We start from the raw sequence: 21,640 nt of genomic DNA, 5'->3' as shown, positions 1-21,640 counted from the left end.
TAATATTAAATATGTAAAATATTAGCAAAGTAAGTTTCATCTAAATGTTTAATGTGACAAGCAGTGTAAAATCCTGCTGCACATTCAGTCAGTTCTGTAAACTAGAAAAGAGCCAGCTCTCCCGTGGTTGAAAACAGAATTCCGACTGTAAATGTCCTTTATTTCTACTGTGATCAGGTATGATAAGAACTGTAATAAATATGTTCTCAATGGTAAGTCCCAAGGATGGTAAAAAGCACAGTGCTAAGGAAAGAGGTATGAAGCCCAGAAGTATGTAAAGCACTGATAGGGTCGCAGATGAAATAAGCAGAACCTGATAACTGTAATGTGTTAATGAAAAACGGCTACAATTATCACTATACGGAGAAAATTAAGGTAATAACAAAAGCATTGTGATATAACACCATCTTATTCATGGCAATGGATATTATCTTTGTGTTTCAATAGGATTCCAAAAGCTTTGAAACACGTTCTTGACACCACAAACAGATAAGCACGGCCGAGGCCCTACAGAACACCCAAAGTTAAACCCTAAAACCAAAAAGTAAAAAATTGACACCCAATCAGATTCTGAGCTCCTACGGATTATACAGGTAAAGGAAAAGCAAAGTAAGCAAATTAAATAAAGACCTACAAATCTAAACTAAGAGATGTCCTTTTATTTGGCGCTCCTTCAATATTATGCTTACACAATAAACCAACTGTCCTCCAAATCTCCAAAGGGATTGCTTGATTACAACTTAAACTTAACATAAGACCAAACAAAAGAAGACAAAATAAGTTTCTCACTGTGAAAAGTTAGGGAAGAACAATGGTGGTTCTTATTGATTAGTTGCAATAGTATCAGGCCAAATAAAAAAGGACTGGAGAGTATTTATTTGTTTAAAGAAGAGCAAGGAACTTGGACTGAAGGCTTTTCTCAATCTTTTTGTTTGTCAAACGACGCTTTGGTAGGAGTTTGATTGACAAGTGGTTCATCCAATCACATGCCAAGCATTTTTTGAAAGTGCCTGTCCATTTCCAAACAGTTTCCAATGACCGCCCCTCAGATGGTTCTGTGTAACAAACCATCTGGAGCGCTGGGTATCTCCTACCACGGCTCATTCTAAACACATGTCTCCCTTGTTCTGATTCATAACAAGGACCTAACACTCTTCCAGCTATTTAAGACGAATGTTCCATCTATTGAAACAAAACAACTTCTCGCCTTCCTTATTAAACAGTAATAGCAACACTACATCAAAACACACACACATGCTCACACACAGTTACACACATGGTCTTAATTTGTACCAGCTGGCCAGTCAGACTGGCAGACAACAACCGAACCCTGGTCTGTAGACACAAACTGGTGTTTGTAAATCATCACTTGAGATAAAAGGAGGGTTAGGAATCTTGAGCCAAGAGGAAACCAGATAAAGGTGAGGAGCAAAGAGAGCCACCGTCAACCTTATTAGCTTTTTCATATTTCTGAACTCCAGAAATGTTCATCAAGGTCATAATGAAAAACATAAACTAGGAAAATGGGGAATGGAGAGTGGCACTTCTAGCATAGACAGAATAATGACAATAATAATGGCTCTAATGTACCTAAACCCCAGACTTCCCCCTTGTGACGTAGATTTACTTCCAGGGTGAAGTTAGATCACCTCTACTGAAGGATGCCTGCACAGAGCACATTTCCGTGTACAACTACAAACACAGACTGAAAAACACAGATGCTACACCCTCCTTGGCTCAAATACTGATGTTGAAGAATTTCAGATGTTGTCAAAATGTCTAATCTTGGATTGAAATCAATAAACGTCACAGACACATGCATAAACATAGGCCATATGTTCGTGGAACACAATTGAGGCCCTCTGACTTTTTAGGAGGCCTTACAAAGGTCCTTCCTGTATCCTACACACACTCCAGGAGCCCAAGAGCTTGAGGAGAACCAACTCGGGACTTTTCTAACACTCTGTACTCAGGTCTCTTTACATTGCACCGAACAGAGCATGAAACAAAGAGAGAGATCATTTTTTACATTGACATGCCCTATTATAATAAAAGCTATGCCACACCTAATAGGGTCAATAATGAAACTATTTACTGTTATACATTAACCAGCAAATATTTTCCAAAAATAGTTTCAATGTCTTCAAATTTATATATGAACTCAGTCCTAAAGCATTTTATGTGGCAATAGACAACGTATTTTGGCTTTAACTTATTATGACGGTGTAAATGTCGATTGCACATTGTAATGGCTCTATAGAATAATGACAGAATTGGAATTCAAATTCCCTAAAGGCTCACTTTTAGTATACAATTCTGTTGGTCCTGTCGGGCCGCAATCTCAGAGGAAAATGAAGGCTAGATTTGTGGCAAACAAATGAGGACGATAGTGCTTTAGTTACGCCCATACTTCTGAGGGTAATAAAATAATAACAGGGAGGCTCATAGTACTGAGACTGCCATCTCTTTATCTCTCCTTTCGTTTCTACCTTTCACAACATAAGCCATATATGCTGCATCAGTGGAGGAAAGTGATACGAGTGATGTTAACTGTGAAAACGCTTAACCGGTAAAAAGAAAAGGGCTGTTGACGGAGGAGGCAAGGCGAAGAAGGGAGTTCTGTTTGCCACGTTTAGTTGCTGTGGCAGAATCAGTATGTATTGGTATTTAGCATGAATCCCACAATTATTCTTACGCTTTTTGAATATATTGTATAGTTGTGAAGTGGTCATAATGAGAAACATCAGCAACACATTGAGTTGGAGCACTCGTGTACCAGGAGTGGAGGATACCTGCAGAAACTTTCAGAGTTTATTGTTTGTTTCAGATAGACTTGTATGCCTCGTGAGGTCAGCCATCGACTTTCTCAGGAGAGGTTGACATTTTAGACCCAAGCAAATTAAGAAAACAATTTCCTAAGAGAATATTTATCCTGTCACGGCACCTCCTAAAACATGTTTATTTCCATTCAAAAGGTATTTCTTTTTCCTCGTTTCCATTCCTCCCTCTCGCTTTGTTCACGGAATATACTGTATACGCATTCGAAGCCTGAGCATGGTAAGCAGAAGTGAGCATCTGCAAGGCATTTGTGGAGAGAAAGTAGTATGAGTTTCCAAGCACCATCCCATGGTTTACTGGAATGCTGGTGAGCGCCTGGTGTGTGAGGTAATGTCCTGTCACCCAGCCCCACCCATACCCACTGAAACTCACCATTTCATTGGTCCAGGTCTAATGATGGGCCACTTCCATGGCCTACTGGCCAAAATAGGGCTGTAAAAGTTAGTGAGTAGAGGCAATTATGTAGTTTACCTATCCAACTCTCATCAGGGTAGACATGAATAGTGACTGGGTGGTAGGCAACACGGACCACAAAATAATGTATAGGGATTGGCGAGTGTAAGATGCCAGCAAGTTGAAAACAGATGGGTCTGCGGAGAATATAAATGTCCCTCAGTCAGTGGCCCCCTATGCTCCATAAAACAGGGCCAAAACCCTGCATATTAACAGCTTGAAAAAGTTATGGGGGGTCATCAGTGCCATGAAGAAAATACACCAGTCACAATGAGGTTTCCACATGGCAGAACCACAATAATAATTGAAACGGGAAAAATAAAAAGGGGGGAAAAGGAACGCCATCCCAGAGGTTCCTTTTTAATGTTACCACACGCTTATGTCACTGGCACTGTGCCTGACGAGGGCTGTGTGGTTTTCAGGGAATGTTGGTGGGAGAGACAGTGCCAGAGGAGCTGGCCTTCCTGAGCTGCTGAAAAGCAACAGCTCGGCTACTGTATGAGCTTTAGTTTTTTTGGGCATGTGCTTTTGTGTGTTGCAGCTTGTGCGACGGCATGTGCTAGTAATGCCTCTGTGTTTCTTTGCATGTACATGTCTGCTCTGCAGTGGACCTGATACAGAATGCATGTATCCCATACTGAAGTACACAAACACACACTGCCTGCTTTTTTCATACCTGGGGACAAATCTGAGCCAGTTATTGTTACCTATTTTTTACTGACAAAATTCCGTCTGATTAAACTATATCATCTGCTGTTTTTTCCGTTAAGCAATACTCACCTAAAAGTTGAATGTGTTTTCAAATTCCAACCTCATCCACATACATTTGTCTTACATCTGTAGATGGTTGAACTTCATGGCAATTTCTTGCATCGTGAGAGGACTAAAATGTTATCCTGTTGCTTATGTATAATTAAGGGAAGTGTTCTCCAGGGGTGCCCAGGGGTTGCGTCAGAGATTGCCTGGGCAGCAGCCCTCTCTGGAGAAATCACCTGGCTTGCTGTTTGATCTTAAAGTTTAAATGCACATGCACACTCCCCGCGTACACACATGTAACTGAAGGCAGGCAGCCTGAACACGAACATGGATACACGCGCATGGGCACACAAACACACACCGACACACACAGGTTAGTTGCTAGGGCCAGTTCTCCAATCCAATCCCCCTAGAGCAAGTTGAGCTGGCTCACCATATTCCATGGTGTGGTAGTGGGGGAACATTATGTTCTGCTCCACAAAGTCAGCAGTAGTACATTTCAGTCCCCCATGGACCTGCCCTATAATCCTGCATTGAGTCGGTACTGTGAGTAGGTTGGCTTGTGTGTCTCTGTCTGACTGCGTACCTGTGTGTGATCAAGAAGGAAAAAATTGATCTTTCAAAAAGGCTGATGCTCCTGCACTCTATTTTCAAATGGGCCTGACACGGAAAGAGAAATAAGAGAACAAGAACTTATTAACATGGCTGGGTCATTAAATCGACTATTATGAAATGTGGAATATGTCTCAACTTTTTTAACTTTATACAATGTCTATTGTCCATATGGTGTCATTTGATCAGTTAAGGACATGTTGATGTGGGAATGTTGTCCATCTGTTCTGGAGCTACTTTCAAAATCATTTTTCATTTAATCATGCATTTTCTTTTGAATGCAGATAAACTTGTGGTTAAACTAATTTCCTGATTATTTTACCTCTAATTACAATCACCAATCCCATCTTTTTCTCCATCTATCATCTGTCTTTCTGACTCATTACATTATTTCAAATAATCCTCATTTGTATGGGTTCCATATGAAATGTCCCATTACATTCTTACTTTTACAGCATTCGCCAGCATATTTTTTATTCAATTAATTTTCACATCTCAGCTCTTTTTCCATCTTATTTTGAATGAAGGGATTCTAGCTTCATTCACATTTCCATTTCATTGCATAACAAGTCTTTAGGAATAATACTAGCATTGCTCTACAAGTAAATGCTAGGATTCAGTCATCCTTTTCTTCCTTTTTTCTTTGGTGCATGAAGACTTTGAAGTTAAGGAAAAGATCCAGCTCTCATGCACTAATCCTGCATTGTCAGATTATCATTCACCGTGGCATTTAATGGATGAAAGGATGTTTTCAGTATCCCTCTGTATCTATGTTCGTATGTCATACAGTAAACATATATTCCAGTGTATACCTTTCACACACACACACACACACACACACACACACACACACACACACACACACACACACACACACACACACACACACACACACACACACACACACACACACACACACACACACACACACACACACACACACACACACACACACACACACACACACACACTCAGCACTTGAGATGTCGTGCAGATATATTATCTCTCTTTCTTCTCAAGTGCCTTCTTGTGCTGTTGTTGCTTTCTTGCATCCGCAAAGATCCCTATCACCGCTGGCAGCCTCTCTCTCTCTTAGACACTCATACACACACACACACACACACACACACACACACACACACACACACACACACACACACACACACACACACACACACACACACACACACACACACAAAACGGAACTGATACACAAAAACCAATACAGGGCTTGCTTGCTGGATCAGAAGGACATTATGAAGTACCCCCAACACACTCATACAGAACAAAAGAAAACTCTCAAACACACGGAAAGTGTGCTCACTTCAGCTCTAGCCTGACTCTACCAAAGAGCTGTAAACAATGAACAGGGAAATAGGGTAAACCGCAAGGGATGAAGTGAGCTATTAACAATAGCCTTATATACAAGTATAATAACTTAAACTAGCACATACACACTTGCTGTTCTCATTATCTGATTCACCACCCTCTTTTTCTCCCTGTGTGTACTTTGTGGCCATGTTATGTCTCACTATCTGCTAGTAGTCATCATTAAACTGAGTTCTCATTGCAATGGCTGCTAGAGGACTTTTTCACTTCAACATAAACTTGTTTTTTTTTTTGGGCATTTGCTAAATTATGATTCCGTTAATGTAGTTAGGAGTACTGTCTTGTCCATCGGGTTGATTTTAATGCAAAAAAACAGAATGGATGAGCATGAAAGTATGTGTATAACCACTACACTGTATCTAAAAAAGTATAACAAAGATTATGGCTCTGCTTTATCTTTCAATTTGTTTTCTTCTACTTAAAAAATCAGGGAATATCTGTTAGGAGAATAGTGCTGTTCCTCCAGTAGGGTTCCAGATATTTGGAGAAGCCAGGGAGCATTGAAGCTGTTCTGGCAGCTTGTGCTGGCCCATCAATTTACTAAGAAACGCAATGCAGGTTTTCTTACTTCAATTCATTTTCACTTATAACCTAACTTTCTGTACTTAATTTTTCCGATCTTTCTTTATTCATATCTGTCTTTTTCTCAAATATATGAGCACATAAAAACAGCACACATAAAGTCACTAGAAGGACAAAGATGGTACATATTGTTTGATGGATGCTAGTGGTTAACCAGATACAACTGTCATGTTGGCTTTTTGCCGTTGTAAAGTGTTGGTGCTGTGGTTGACTGGGATGCATGGTTGCTCTATGTGTCAAGTCCACAGCAAAATAATAACTGCCCCCACCCCCCCTCTGTATCTTTATTATATGTATTGTCAAGTACAAGAGTCCTGCATTCATTTTGCATCTTGGTTGTTTTAACTTAATTTACTGTAAGTTTAGTATTCAAGGAATGGAAGAAATACAAAGAAAGCATGATTGTTTTGTTACCACATTGTGATTTCTGTTTAACTGTAGAGTCATTCCAACAGCAGCAAATCTCCTGGCATGGTCTCCCTCACGCTCACTAATGCATAGTCACTCAATGCTCTCAACAGTTGTTTCATGAGAAAATATACTATGTCGCAACATGCCCGCATTTATCACTAGTTGACTTCAAGGAGATGGTGAAAGAAACTATTTGTAGAGAGTCATACTGTGGCACAATTTTCCCTTTTAAACCGGCAGATTCTGGCAAGGCTACAGTTGGGTGTCATACAAATGCAGATATTATCTGGCTTCTTCTGACAGACTTCTTTGACTTGAATTGGCACTTAATTCAGTGCCAAGGGACTATCTGTCATTTTATGAAAGCCAACAGTTGCAAAATTATATTTATATGAAATAGACCATCTACAAAAGTCAAGCATTAATCAGATTTTCTTTCACTGAGGAAGTGCAAGCAGGTGCCGAGCTCACAACAAACATGTGTTTTCAGATAAATGGTTGCTATCTCAATAAATCTCAACAAAGGTCATAAAATCATAATGAACTATGCAGCTCTGAGGCTTCAACTTTAAACATCTATATCTACATATCTATACGTAGTTAAATCCTTTTCTACCACTAAAGTACAGACACCCAGGAAAATCAAAAATCCAATCTCATAACATAACATTAAGTCTTCTAAATAGAGAATGTGAGAGATTCAAGACCTCCTCGAGATAGGTAACATCTTTAAAAACGTTAAACTGCAGTGTTTAAAATGTTCTAAAGTGGCCCCATTCAAACAGGATTCATGAACAAAGAAACCCCAGGATCTGGTCTTCATCCCCAGAATCAATCATCACATCATGCTTTATCTGTGGCATGAGCCTCCAGGGCAGTTGGCATGCACGCAATTGCGCAATTGCTTATAGGAGCAATGACTGAACAAGAATCTCGCCTCAGTTATTTGAGGCTTCGTTATGTTATCTTTGTTTCTCAAGGGACTACTGCAGCAATGCTTTTGGTTAGGTGTGTGTGTGTGTGTGTGTGTGTGTAGTATTGTGTGTGCAAGCAGTTTATGTGTTCATATGCCCGACACTGTAAGAGCTAAATGAAATTGAGTTGAAGAGATTGGATTTGATGCAGCTATAGTGCGTGATGCTGGAGCAGGCTCATTACATTTCAGAGATTTCATCGACGTTTACTGATTTTGGTGAGAGGAATTGGTTTTAAAGAAACTATTTTTTGATGTAACAGTGGACTTAAAAGACGTATAACTCACAATTTACTGGATAAAAGTGTGCCAGAACATACAGAGCGCAAAGAAGAGAGAGCGTTTTCATAACCTGTGTTTGCATAATTTCAACACGTGCACATAAAATGGACAGTCAGTGGCCTTGTAATGACGTGAACTCATCCCATATCTTATTGGAACTGTGTGTTCTCAATAGTAGAAGTGCTTTTTCTATGAACAATGTGTCCTTCACAGCAGAAATCCTTTTTTATAGCTATGTAGACATTTTCCATTGGTGCCTATTTCCTCTCAGCGAACAAACCATCTGCAATGCTGTTAGTTGGAACTCACGCTCCGACAGTAGTGGTGCCATATAAATATCAAATGCATTAAATGGTGTCGGTTAAACTCATACCTTTGTTTTAGTAAGTCCCTGCCAAAGTGTTCTTGAGCAAGATACCTGACCACAGCTGTTCAATAATACCTAGTTCATTGGCCTTGTAAAATGCATCATCAGTAGTAGGAACAAGCACTACAGCCAACATTACACACTTCCAACATCACACACATGTCTCAACAGAGCGAGATCTGTCAGAGTGAAGATGTGACGCCTAACAGTTTCAGTAAAAAGTCTCACATTTTTAAGGTTAACATACTGTAGGAAATGTACTGCAGGATGTTTGTTTTAACATTGGTTTGAACAACAGATAAAAGTAAAAATTAAGAATAGAAATATTGAAGAGGGCTTTAAAAGAGATAGTTAACGAATGTGCCGTAACTCTGACCATGCCTATCAGGGAGGCAGGATTAAATAGGATTGAGCGTAATGCACTTCTATACGTCCGAGGCTTTGTTTGTATTAGTATATGAATGCATGCATCACCCTTAATGTTTTGGGTAATCAAGTCCATTCAGCTTCCCATCAATTCTTACATTGGCTTTATGTGGAATCAATTGCTTCTTCCCTAGTTTTCAATAAGCACTACGGCAAACTTTTGCAATCCACCATGACAGACAGTAAATTAAATGTCCCAATCTCTAAAATTACTTAATACACAAGCAAGGGAAATATATGGGGTTTGTTGCAAGTCAATCACCAAAATGTAGACTTCATTGTGCAAAACATGAGAAGAAAATTAAACCCCCCACAATATTTCCCCAAATTATAATGGAGAATTGCAGTTTTTAATGTTTCACAATGATCCAACCTGTGTATATATATATATATATGTATATATATATATGTATATACTGCTCCTAGTACTAGGTACTAGGATGGGTAAAAAGCAGAGACTACATTTCACTGTGTGTGCTGTGTGCATGAACATGTGTGACCAATAAAGAGGGTTTCATCCTCCGATTCTATCCATCTCTATTCTATATAATATCAGATACAGGACTCCTAAATTGACTGACTGGTTGTTTGACAAAATATTTTACATGTGCCATTTAACATCTTTCCACCATTCAAACTGTAGTGTGAAACAACAAACAAAGTGAGCAAAGCATTAAGAAATTCCCAAACATACATAAGAAGTCTTTGTATGCCCCTACCTTAGTTACAGCAGGGTATCCCGCAGCCACCTCCCCGGAGCAGTAGGGCTTCTCCTCATGGGAAACATCGACAGATGAGGCCCACTGGTCAAGGAAACCATTAGGGGTGTAGAGGCCACAGTCCCTCACGCCGGTCTCTCGTTCAAAATCCTCACACACCCCGTCGCCATCATAGTAGTAACACATGCTTGGCTCCTCTGTGAGTGAAGAGATCATAGATAGCAGAACAAAAGTTGTAATTATGACTTAATAATTATCTGTGTTGCTTTTTCTAGTATGTTGAAGTTTAATTGGAGCTAAGATGTCTGTCAGTCACCACCTGGCTCTGTCTTTTTTTCACTTAAACAAAGCCATCCAGGTGAATTTTTTACAGAGTTCGATCTTTACTACTCACCTCCCTTTTATCATTCTTTTGTATAGAACATGTGCATTTACTGATCCTTTGGGATAGCAGTCTAACCTTATGTTTATTATTTAGGAAGGTAAAGAGAGGACCAGATAAAGAAGTGGGAGGGGGAAAAAGGGTAAAAGGTGCATGAAAAAAGGAGGATGCATTCTTGAGTTTGTGAGGACCTACACATAGAGAGAGAGAGAGCATGTTAATGTAGAAAAAAAAGAAATACTGAAAGGGAGAATATGGATAAACACAAAGAGAGGAAGTAAGGGGGGGCTAGACAAAGTCAGGAGGTAAAGAAAGATACAGCAGTACTTTTTACAGACATCCTGCCCAGAGTTAAGGTCTGGAACGGGAACTTATGGACTGGAGGAGAGGGGAGCAGAGCAGGGAGGTTGCCTGGGCCTCATTGCTCTCCGCTCTCAGCTAAAGCAGTGTCAGCCGGTGGGGTTCCAGTGAGGGGGAAAGGCGGCATTCTGTGCCAAGTTGGCCGGGGCCTCCTCCTCGAAATTCCAGCCTTCTCCAGCAAAGCCAAAAACTCAAGTCAGTTCTGTGCTCTGGCGATGGTGAAACGAGGGGCTACTGAGGGGGCATACAGAATACTGCTCCCGCCACTCACTCAGCAGGAGCAGAAGCAAGGAAGAAGGGAAGGAGCGAGGCAGGAGGAAGCTCAAACAATGGCTTGTGAAAGTGGCAGAAGTAATATGCAGAAAGTGAACTCATAAGAGAAGATAAGTAAAAGGAAAAAGAGAAAGGGTGGCGCTACTGTATTCCAATTTGGACGGGGATATGTGTTTAGAATATAACTGGAAAGGTGATTGAGTTTAATATCAAAAGGAAAAGAGAGCCCAATAGTTGGAGAAAGGAAGAGAGCGGTGAGATAAACAATGATAAACAGAGCCAGAGAAAAGAAAGAAAAGTCTGCAGGCTCTCAAAGTTAACTATTCCTGTTTTGTTTGGTTTGATTATTTCAACACAGGATCCCAGGTTAAACTGACCTTTATGAAAAACGCTTTTCTGATACATGTTGATGCAAAAAATCTGATTGCATTTCCTTTATGTCTGCACTTGTGTTTCCTGTCGCTTGGAACTCTATTGAGAACAAGGAATTTAGAGCGAGGGGAATATAACTTGTCAATTTAGTCTACTCCAGATATAATTAGGCCTAATCGTGTGAATGGCCTATTAAAGCTCGTCCAGGCTGCAGCACCCTGGCCTGTTGTATACTTAGTATCAATTTTCTATCCAACTCTCTCTTTCACTATCCAACACACTGACAAGCAGGCACTCGCTCACACATACAGACAGATGGACAGAAGGTCCCATCATTATAGTGTCAGATTTCTGTTAAAAACTACAAGTATTTCAGACAGTGTCGGGGACACACACACACTTACACACACCCCTGAGTGCTGCAGTTGGTGGAAAAACAGCACAGCCAATGCAGTCATCCAGCAATCTGACAGGGATTAAGTGGCCACTTCACTAAGGCTCACACGTGTGTATGTAGTGCACATGAACACACACACATATATCACAACAGGGGGGCAAAATGATAGTCTCCAGCAGGGGAACTGGAAGGGAAACCATCCATCTATTCATAAAACAAAACAACGTAGGAGATGCCAGTCACTCAACTTTGTAGAATGAGATGACTCACCCTTTAGAAAAATAATGATTTCCAGATTTATTTATTTTTTTAACTGGAGGTCAAAGTGATTATGATATGTAATGGCATTTTTATTCTTCTGAAAAAGGCGTAAAGAACTTGGATTAAAGAGGCCCAGATGTTAAATCTGTTCATTCACAAAGTAAGCCTTTGGGAGTTTTCACCATTTCAGTCTACACAGACAATAATATCATGGTGCGGAAACAAAACTGTTTTGTTATGAAGTGGTGGTTTAAACATAACTTCATACAATTAAAATGTCACTTTTGTTTTAGAAGCTTTTCAGTTTCATACATAGTCTGGCTATTATTATTTCGTTATCCAACTTTAGCCTACTTTTAGGCTACAACAAAGTCAGTTTACAAGTAAAATAATCTTTCATAAACTGTGTATTTTTTGAAGTTAATTCCTCGATGAAAGGTGCACTGAAGGTCACCTAACTCTCTTCTATAGTACTTTGCTCAACAGCCGATTACAGAGAAACATACCAGTGAAGGCATTTCATTTTGGTTGATACATTTGTCCATATTACTCACCAACACAGTTGAAAAAAGGCTCCTTCTTGCACTGGCTGGAGCAGCCGTCCCCATTCATAGAGTTTTTATCATCACACTCCTCTCCTTTGGATCTGGAATAACAAGATGAGGTACTCAGAATAAATAAACACACACCGTTTTTTTTTCTGAAAATGCTTCGCACATCTATATGCGTGCATTTACAAATATTTTAATGTGGGTGCGTGTTACCTCTGGATGCGTCCATCTCCACAGTACGGCGCCCCCAGATCGTGTACCAGCCGGGCGGAGGGCTCACTCTCACTCCGGCTGGAGATGGTTTGGACCTGGTAGGTGTACACAACATGTGGCGCCACATCCCTGCAAAGAAAGAGGCAAATATGACATTAAGTCCACATATTTCAGATAACTTGAAGCCTTGCAGGAAATGTCTGATAAAGAATCACATATCAATAAAGGGCAACTGAGGAAGATACTCGGATCAGGCGGAGAGCGGGTCGATAGGACTGTGTGTGTTTGTGTGTGTTGTAGCAATCCTATATCTCAAGTGCCACTAGCTCAATACAAATTAGAACATCTGTCCCAGCACACACATCTACTTATCCAGTCACAGCGTTTATTGCTTTGAGTCCGGGTTTGTTTTGTATCCTCATCACGGTGATTGAAGGAACCATCGTGATGAATATACAATGGACAGGAAAAATGTTGGGGGACAACTCACTTTCATTGGTGAAAGTCGCCATGGTGGTTTCTTGAGTCACCATTATAAGGAAGTCTGAAAAAAAAGACTGAAAAAAGGGGAAAAAAACATAAATGAGAAAACCAAAATCATAAACGAAAAAGAAAAAGCTGTAAATGAGAAACCATAAGCAAAGCAACAAAACAAAACTCAAGGAGAGAAAACTGTAAATGAGAAACAACTAAAAACTGCAAGTGAGGGTACTGTCATGACATTTCATGTCTTGTTTTGATTTTTCTTTTGTGCTAACTCTGTCTCTCTGATCTGTTGTTTGCCTTTACATGTTTTGTATTACATCCAGATTTAATCTTTTCTGTTTGATTCTGGCCCTGTTTAAACTTTGGCCAGGCTTTCAGTAAGATGAAACAAGAAGCTGGATTTTATGGATCCACATGATTGCTTCATCTTAAGTTTCAGTACAGGAAAAGAAACTAAGAATAGAAGTTTATTAAAAAAAACAGGTAAAGGCAAGTAAAAATGTTATGTATTTGCTATTACTATAAACAATAAAAAAAGGATATCTTAGATCTTAGATACAGGATATTTTTTAATCAGTACTCTCACTTGCAGCTTTGTTGTTTACAGTTTGTTTGTTTTTTGACCTTTTTTTTCATTTTGCTTATAGTTTTGGTTTCTCATTTCTAGCTTGATTTGTCGCTCATGGTCATGGTTTCTCCTTCATGTTTTGTTTTGTCTTTTTAGAGTTTTTTACCCTAATTTCTGTGTGTCCTGGTGTCACGTAACTGGACAGTGAGCAATGTAGAGACATGTTGTGAGCTTAATACATGTTTTACGTTCTCCAAGTTATTCAAGGCATACGGGGGAAAGGAATGCATAGTATTGGTTAAATACATGGCAGAAACTAGCTATGGGAGTAGGGAACAACATCAGTAAATGTGGTTAAATAGGACCAATAGGTTAGCCGTATATCATTTCATGTAGACCATCAAGTATTATAGACCAATTTTCAAAGTGTTTCGGTGGTGTGCAGTGAAGCCATAACCTTTTATGAGCTCTTAGTCTAACCATTTACTCTAACAATATTGTCCACTAATCACAGAGAATCGAAGACTCAACTTAACGTCTAAATGTCAAGTGTCCTTGGGCAAGAACAGAAACTCCAAATGTGGGTAAATGAGGCATTTACCATTTATATGCAAAGAAAAATGCATGGTAAATGTGAGAATATGGCATTATGCGTACCCATGTACTACCAACACATACACTGCATTGCATGAGAGGTGCTCAAGTGCATGTATAATTGTGAAAACACACATTCACGCTTCTCCCCCGGTGATTTGTGTTAAAAAGAACACAAACAAAAGATTTACAAAAGGAAAGAGTATTTTATTAATAACATTCCTGACTATTCTCCAATGCTTTTGTTTTCCTCCTTATCTTCATTTTTCGTGTGTTTGTTCATCACATTCCCAGCAGACGAAGTTCAAGTATGGTGTGCTATCTCAATTATAAGAACTGATGGACCTAAAGATCATGTAACAAAATGAATTTCCCCAAAGCAAAATGTGTGCCTAGGATGAGATGTTTATGTTGGCTTTATTATTATCAACACAAAATGTTGGACCTGACAGACTCTCTTTTATACTTCAGTATGTCCTGTTCTGCAATGTTGGCTCATGGGGTGTAACTCCAGGCTACACTCAAACATGCCCCCTCTAATTGAATTAGTTTAGCCCCTGGAAAAGTCGAGCTGTGGGAGACTTTATCTTTGAGGAGAGCAAACACACAGAATTGGCGGAAAGAAGAGAGGAATAGATATTTTCAGTAAGACAGCACAAGAATATCGTTTTTATGGATAATGACAAATCCTGGTTATCATATACTGTAGGTAATCCAATACACAAAAAAGTGATTAGTGCATTAGACCACATTCGGACACATGGTCATGCAAGAACAAGCAACAACAAAGACAGAAGTGGCTAGATCTGGCAGAGTAAGGGGTAATCAAAGAGGAGGGCAAGGAGAAAACCCATAGATAAAATGAAAAATAAAAGGAGAAAGTGAAAAAGGAGAAAAAATGTGTAAATTCTCCAATGTATTGGTTTTAGTTTTTTTGCTGCAAACCAGTCTGCAAGGCCAATAGTTGGCTACTTAAAACTACTTTGCCTATAGTAAGCCTTGATGTTTCATGGAAAGCAGATAACTATTTTGGGTTTGATCCCTTTTGTTTGTTACCGAGTTTACAAAGTTCATACCATGGTGAAACAAAGTGTTTCCAATCAGATTATAGGAGATCAAGGCCGTATTCCCTACTGCAACAGTAGTGTCTAAACCGCCTGTATCGGACTATACAGCATGCTGCTAAGCAACACTTAATACCTGGGTGTCATAATGCACCTTTGGTTCTAGAGGGTCAATAGTGCAATTCCTCTTAGCGTGATAACAACTCTTTAAACTTAGCCTTCAACCTGTTCCCAATTAGGTGCATGCTTGATTCCTCCTGACCTCCGTGCGAATAGCCATGCTGTGTTAGACGCTGCAGTTGGCAGCATGGAAGAAAGACACAGAACGGTGCAGATGTAACAACGTTCCATAAATGATCCTTCCACTGGACTTTGGTGGTGGGATATATATAAGAACTACATTAACAGTGACAGCGACATTATAAAAGAGTACATTTGTGAAAGTGTTTATGGACAGCACCACTTTATGCGGTACAATAGTTTAATAGCCAATATCCTGTGATAGACATGACTTCTGGAAGCCATCCAGACTTCATAAAACCACACTATGATCTGCAACTGATTAGATATGATATGTAACTGATCTGAGATGTAACTCACACTACAAAGGACTTTACTGCAGTCTCAGACAAGGTGTCACGTGATAAGATTTCATCGCTGGTGCATCTTTGTGCATCCAGACATCCTTCCCGAGACCCATGAAGGAATAGAGGTTTTATCTTGGCTCCCGCTCAAAGTCAGGCACACAAGGCACTGTAATATGCTTTTCAAAGGTGTTTTGATAGCACCAGGTGATTACACATGGAGCCATGTGTGTGCATGTGTGCATGTGTGCATGCTATTGAGAGCAAGAAGAGTGTTGGTGTGTGTCTGTGTTCATCTATGTGTGTGTTCCTGACTCTACTGCTGTGTGCACTAGACTTATGTGTGAGCATGCATATGGATGTGTTTCCGTTCTCTAGCTGCTTATTGTTCTTGGCTGATAGATCCCAGATGAGAAAAGCAGGTAAATGTAAGTAAGTTGAGAAAATATTGAGCCTGCAAGAACAACAAACTGGGCAATGTTTATTTTGTCAGTGAAGCAGCTGACATACGTTTGAGGTTTTACTGCGATTCATTTGACACCTTTGGTATGTCTAACAAACTAATGATACAAGTGTTGGCCTTAAAGAGGTACTTTAAAAAAGAAAATGGCAACGTGCAGACCCATAAATTCTACGAATGTGAAGTTTGTTGTTAATATTAAATCGGACTGCTTTAGATCTGCTAATTGCCTAAATTGCAGCTAAGGTGTTGCATTTGTTTATCTTTACATGAAAAGGACAATCATTATCAGTGCAGCCTGTGTCCAAGAAATTCAATTCTGTTCTTGAACATCCACACCATAAACCTGCAAACCCCTTAGTAGCACCAATTACATTCCTATATGATTTGTCTGCTGGAGAAATTCTGTTGAGTGAACCAGGCCTCCCATGACTCCCCACGAATATTACACTGTTCACTCTGTCTGCAACTCATGAATATGGTTCATATTAGGAGGATTATTTCTAATGTTGAACATCCTATAAAGAAGGCGGGTCAGCCGGTTATGAAGAAAAGAAACTGTTAAAAGTTCAAATTAATGGGTGATGAGAGGGAATAAAAATGTATCTGGGAATAAAAAGTGTTGCCAAATTATTCATAGTTTATTTAAACTATTGATTTCAATTGAACCAACATTTTGTATAGTTATATCAAATTCAAAATCAATAAGATCGCACATCTCGAATGTATGCTTGTTATTTGAATTGCCAATTAACCAACATTGTCTTAGAAACTACCTATGTTTATTTTGTAATTTTATCAACTTTATCATAACAAATAATAGCACAAAAAAATGAAGTATTGTGAAAACAACGGTTCTTTTGTTCTTTTTTCAACACCATTTTTTTTAAGGTGGGATATTGACTTTCCAACCAGCGCCAAATAGCTTAGCTAAGGAAGGATAGGGGGTATAATGTGGAAGATTTGTGCAGACCAGGGTAGAGTCAGATTACAGAGGGGGTGTGGGGTAGTAATGATGCTGGGGGAGCTGCCCTAACTCTTTTGGCTGGGAGGTCTCTTCACATGAGCTCAGATAGGCTTTGACTGAATGACAGCTCTGAAACCCACATCAGGAGGAGGATTAGCTGATGGGCTGGAGTGCTTCAGAGGGATGGGGTCAAACTAACCCAAACCTCCTACCCTCCCTCTTCACTTTCTCGACCCCCTAATGTTCTCCTCAATCACCTATTGCCCCCCTTGATCCTAGCGATGATTTACCCCCAACTAGTACAGCTTTCCATCCCTGCGTCTCCTCTTCACTTGACCCTTGTTACTCCATACCATAATTTACTCTGTCACGCTGACCTCCCGGCCCTTAGCCATTCCAAACTAACCACCACCCATGGATGGAGCCAAGATGTCAGTTATCCTCTTGGTCAGTTTGCCCAAGCTCAGGTGAAGGCCAGCGGCCTGACAGTGGGAGGTCAATCAAACCCCTCACCCAAAACCTCCATAGCCCATAGAAACATGTTGCAAGAAAAATCAGCTTACTGTGTGGTCAACCAAAGCAGTTCAGCAGATGCACAAAGGCAATCAAACACAGTACTTCACATTGGATTTGTGGCATGCCAAAACATCTGAGTGAACTTTGCTCTTTACTCCACCATGTCAAAGGCTATGTTTATTGTAAGACAGTGAGGGAGATGGGGCATTATCATAGCCGTCAAAATGACATCCCAGAAAACATCACTGACAGACTTCTTTTGTATGAGTCTTGGTCTCCTGTTGTGCGTATCTTTTTTTTATAATTATTTGTTTGTTGAAGAATGCAACATTAGAACTTTCGCACTTTAACTTAATTTAATTTCACTTATTTAGTTTGAGTAGTCTACTGACAGGCAAACAGACATAAGAACATAATGGTTTACTCACAAAAAATGACCATAATAAGTAAATAACACTAATGTGCATGCTATGGTCATACTGTACGTTCTTAGAGAAATGCAAATGCTCTCAATTGTTTTTATCTCCTTAAAATGTTTTTTAAATTATTATTTTTAGCAGTTTTTAGGAAAGACTTGTGTTTAATAAAGACTGCATACCGTTTTGAATTACTTCATGAATTAAAGACTCTGATGGCTGTAACATATAAACTTTCTATAAAACTTATCTGACCATTTAACAGAGACAAGATCATTATGCTCTCACAACAAGGATAGTCAGCCAGCGCCACTGACCACCACCACTGGAATGCAACCGCAGCTAGTGAAAGACACCACAGCAGTGAAACTACCTACAGTACATCAATAATCACTGAAGTGTGCCAAAACCCCCAAATACATTCATCTGTACTGCGGACAGCCTTCCCCAGACACAGCCATTCAACCAGGAATTTGTGCCCAGACACTTTGTGGAACTTAGATATCATCATTCCATCTTGCATAACATGCATGCTCACCATTTGGCCTCTTATCAAGCACTTTCCTTCTCATGTGAACTACAATGACAGCACGATAGTGAGATGGCACAACAAGCAGCAGTGCCATGTATAGCACAATATTTATTATGTCAGCACATTCCATAAAAGCAAAGCACTAAACTCTCACCACAGTGTGCAGATAATACCTTTAACAAGACATCTATTTGCCCTTGCTTCATGGAACATTGGAAAAAACAAATGTGGGCAACATCTGACCTGTGACTTAGGAAACAAATGTTAGGCAGTAGATTTGAAACTGCAAAATAACTGGTGGCTGGCTAGTGCTCCTGGGGGTATTGAAAAGGATATCTGGTATAACAAGAACATATTTTTGTACATAGTTTCCACAGACAAAAAAAGGACACCTTCTTGCATGGCCAAAAAAACATGATGACTTCACATTGAAGCAGGGAGCTAAATGGTAAGCAATCAGCTTTTCTCTCAACTTCTAAAAGAAAAGACAAAAGCATGGCCAATGTATCGTGTGGCTCCAACCCTCTTCTAGGACAAAAGGGTGGTCTTTTTCAAACCTTGAGAAAGACCAGAGTTTTCTTAACTCAGGATTGTCAGACATAGATCAGTCATACAAAAGTGTTCACCTACCGGGTTACTCACCTGTCTATATATCGGCGGATAGGCTCATTCAACATCAGACCGTGTGGTGCATGTGTGAAAGGTGGTTGACGCAACAGGCGGTAGCGTAGAGGTCGGCAATGCCTGCAGAGTCTGAAGTCTGGCTTGGATGACAAGAGAGTGGCATCGATCTCTAGGTGTTGTTCCATGGTGAAAAACTGTACCCCATACACTTCATCCTCTATGTCCAGCTTCAGAGTCAATGGGGTGTCACAGAAGACATTACTGGGGCCCAATGAAATGTTGTTCCCACTGACGGTCAGGAGCAAGATGTTATGGATAGCTGGCAGTGCTGTTTCCTCTGGGCTAAAGAAGGTGACCCATACAGTCAGGGAGTCAGGTACCAGCGGGTAGGGGAACTCCAGCTGAAGCATGCAGCCCTGGAGAGGACACTCCGACAGACCCACAATACCTTGCTCAGTCCCTGCATTTGGGCTCCAGGTGCGCACACTTGGCTCACAGGCCTGCTCCACATCTGGAGGGCCTGTGGATACAAGACAGACAAAACAAAATGACATTTAACATAAACCAGACACAATAGGCAAAAGTCACCAGGCCATTTCCTACATTAACACACTGAATTACTTTTAGATTAGACATGAAAATAAATATTATATGCTACAGGCGTTAAAATAAATACTCAAAAGACATCTTTGAATTCTCTACTAAAACATCTCAATCATAATAGCAATTTTGGTGCTGACATATTAATTATTTGCATCAGTGATCCTTGTAGTCTACACAATTATTGCAACACCATGGTAGAGGTGAAACTGAGAGTTCATTGTGAGTCCATTTGCAGAGGAAAGGCAGAGCTGAGGTGTGTACCTTCTAAGAGGGGCCTGTGCAGGGTTATCACTTCAGCATAGTCATTACAACCTCTAACAGTCACACTCCAGCCATATTTGGAGTCCACACACAGTTAACTTACATTATCCCATGTGACGTACACTAACATTCATCAAGCACTTTTAGAAGCCAGCAAGTAGCAGACACTATGTTCTCCCTAGATTTCCTTTTGTGCATTTCCAAGCTGGCAACCAACGAAGCCATTTGCTAACCTCATTTCTGGGCACCATGCAAAATTCCAGTGTTTAATCAAGTGAGGACTGAATATTGTTTCCAAGCCACATTATCTCAACACATTTATTATTTTACTGTAAGTGTGTGTGTGGCCAGAGTGGAGGTGAATTAAAGAAAAGAGAAAGCGAGACAGAGAGAAAGAGAAAGGGAGGGAGGGAGAATGAGAGGGGAGCTGGGAGAGAATAACCTAAGATACTCCAAGAGCTTGGCTTTGCTGGGCTTATGTAGTCCTGGCTTTCTGGGTACATTTTCATTGAGTTTGCAAGGAAAGGAGCTGTAGCCACTGAAAATATTTTGTAATGTCAGCTGTTATGATGGGCCCTACTCCTGCTCTGGCGCTGTTGCTAATGTGGTTTGAGATTTAAGAGGAGACAGAGTATGAGTCTCATCCAATGTGTAACCTGAGGCAATGTAAACTGTATTTCAAAGATGCAAAAATGTATCTATGATTGGCAGAAAAGTCTGTGGAGGCAAAGAGTTTTTAATCCAAACCACAATACGCTATCAATAATTATCATTGTAGTTGGACACCTTCAACAGATCATGAAAACTCCTAATAAAAAGATAAATGCTATATTAAATGTTAATGTTTCAATCAACCTAGAATCACAGCAGCAGACTGCCCGAAAAAATAATATCAGCTGCTTACCGCTACATAAACAGCTCAGCTCTGAAGTGTTTGACCCATAAGTCCCTTAGTACAGGGAGAGGGGGCCCCAGAGAGACTGAACCATCCAGACATAAGCTTTGAAAATAAGCCACTCATTTTTCTGTTGATTAGCTGATCCCATCTAGGTATTGGTCTGATGACAAATACAACCATTCTTGGAAAAGAGGGATGGACAATGTTACACCTCGTTGGAATTCAGAGGATCAGTATTGGTATCCTTCATAGAAATGCAGCTCACTGTATCAGTCAGTAGGAGTACAATGAGTTCAACTGAATTGTGGAAAATCAACTGGTTGGTGTGCGTCATATTCCCTACACATAGAGAGTAGAACAACTATAATGTCCATACTGTATGTCATTATGGTCATGCCAATATAAGCTCTGTATAGGCTATAGGCTATTTGAATTTGAGTTGAAATGATT

The 21,640-nt window shown here is 40.0% G+C and overlaps 1 protein-coding gene across 2 annotated transcripts in view; it reads right to left on the bottom strand.

The window, feature by feature from the left end:
- The window catches only part of pappaa (pregnancy-associated plasma protein A, pappalysin 1a), an 89,129-nt gene that overhangs the window by 40,211 nt on the left and 27,278 nt on the right, over window positions 1-21,640 (bottom strand). For both annotated transcript variants that reach the window (XM_079660139.1, XM_079660140.1), the window contains exons 7-10: window positions 19,447-19,948; window positions 12,618-12,746; window positions 12,408-12,499; window positions 9,809-10,005 (exon numbers count right to left, since the gene is read on the bottom strand). In XM_079660139.1, coding sequence (XP_079516265.1) covers window positions 9,809-10,005; window positions 12,408-12,499; window positions 12,618-12,746; window positions 19,447-19,948 — 920 coding nt within the window. The remainder of the gene's footprint in view (window positions 1-9,808; window positions 10,006-12,407; window positions 12,500-12,617; window positions 12,747-19,446; window positions 19,949-21,640) is intronic.

Source organism: Notothenia rossii, assembly GCF_949606895.1.
Source record: "Notothenia rossii genome assembly, chromosome: 11".
NCBI lineage: Eukaryota > Metazoa > Chordata > Actinopteri > Perciformes > Nototheniidae > Notothenia > Notothenia rossii.
This window is presented reverse-complemented; position numbering and strand designations above follow the sequence as displayed.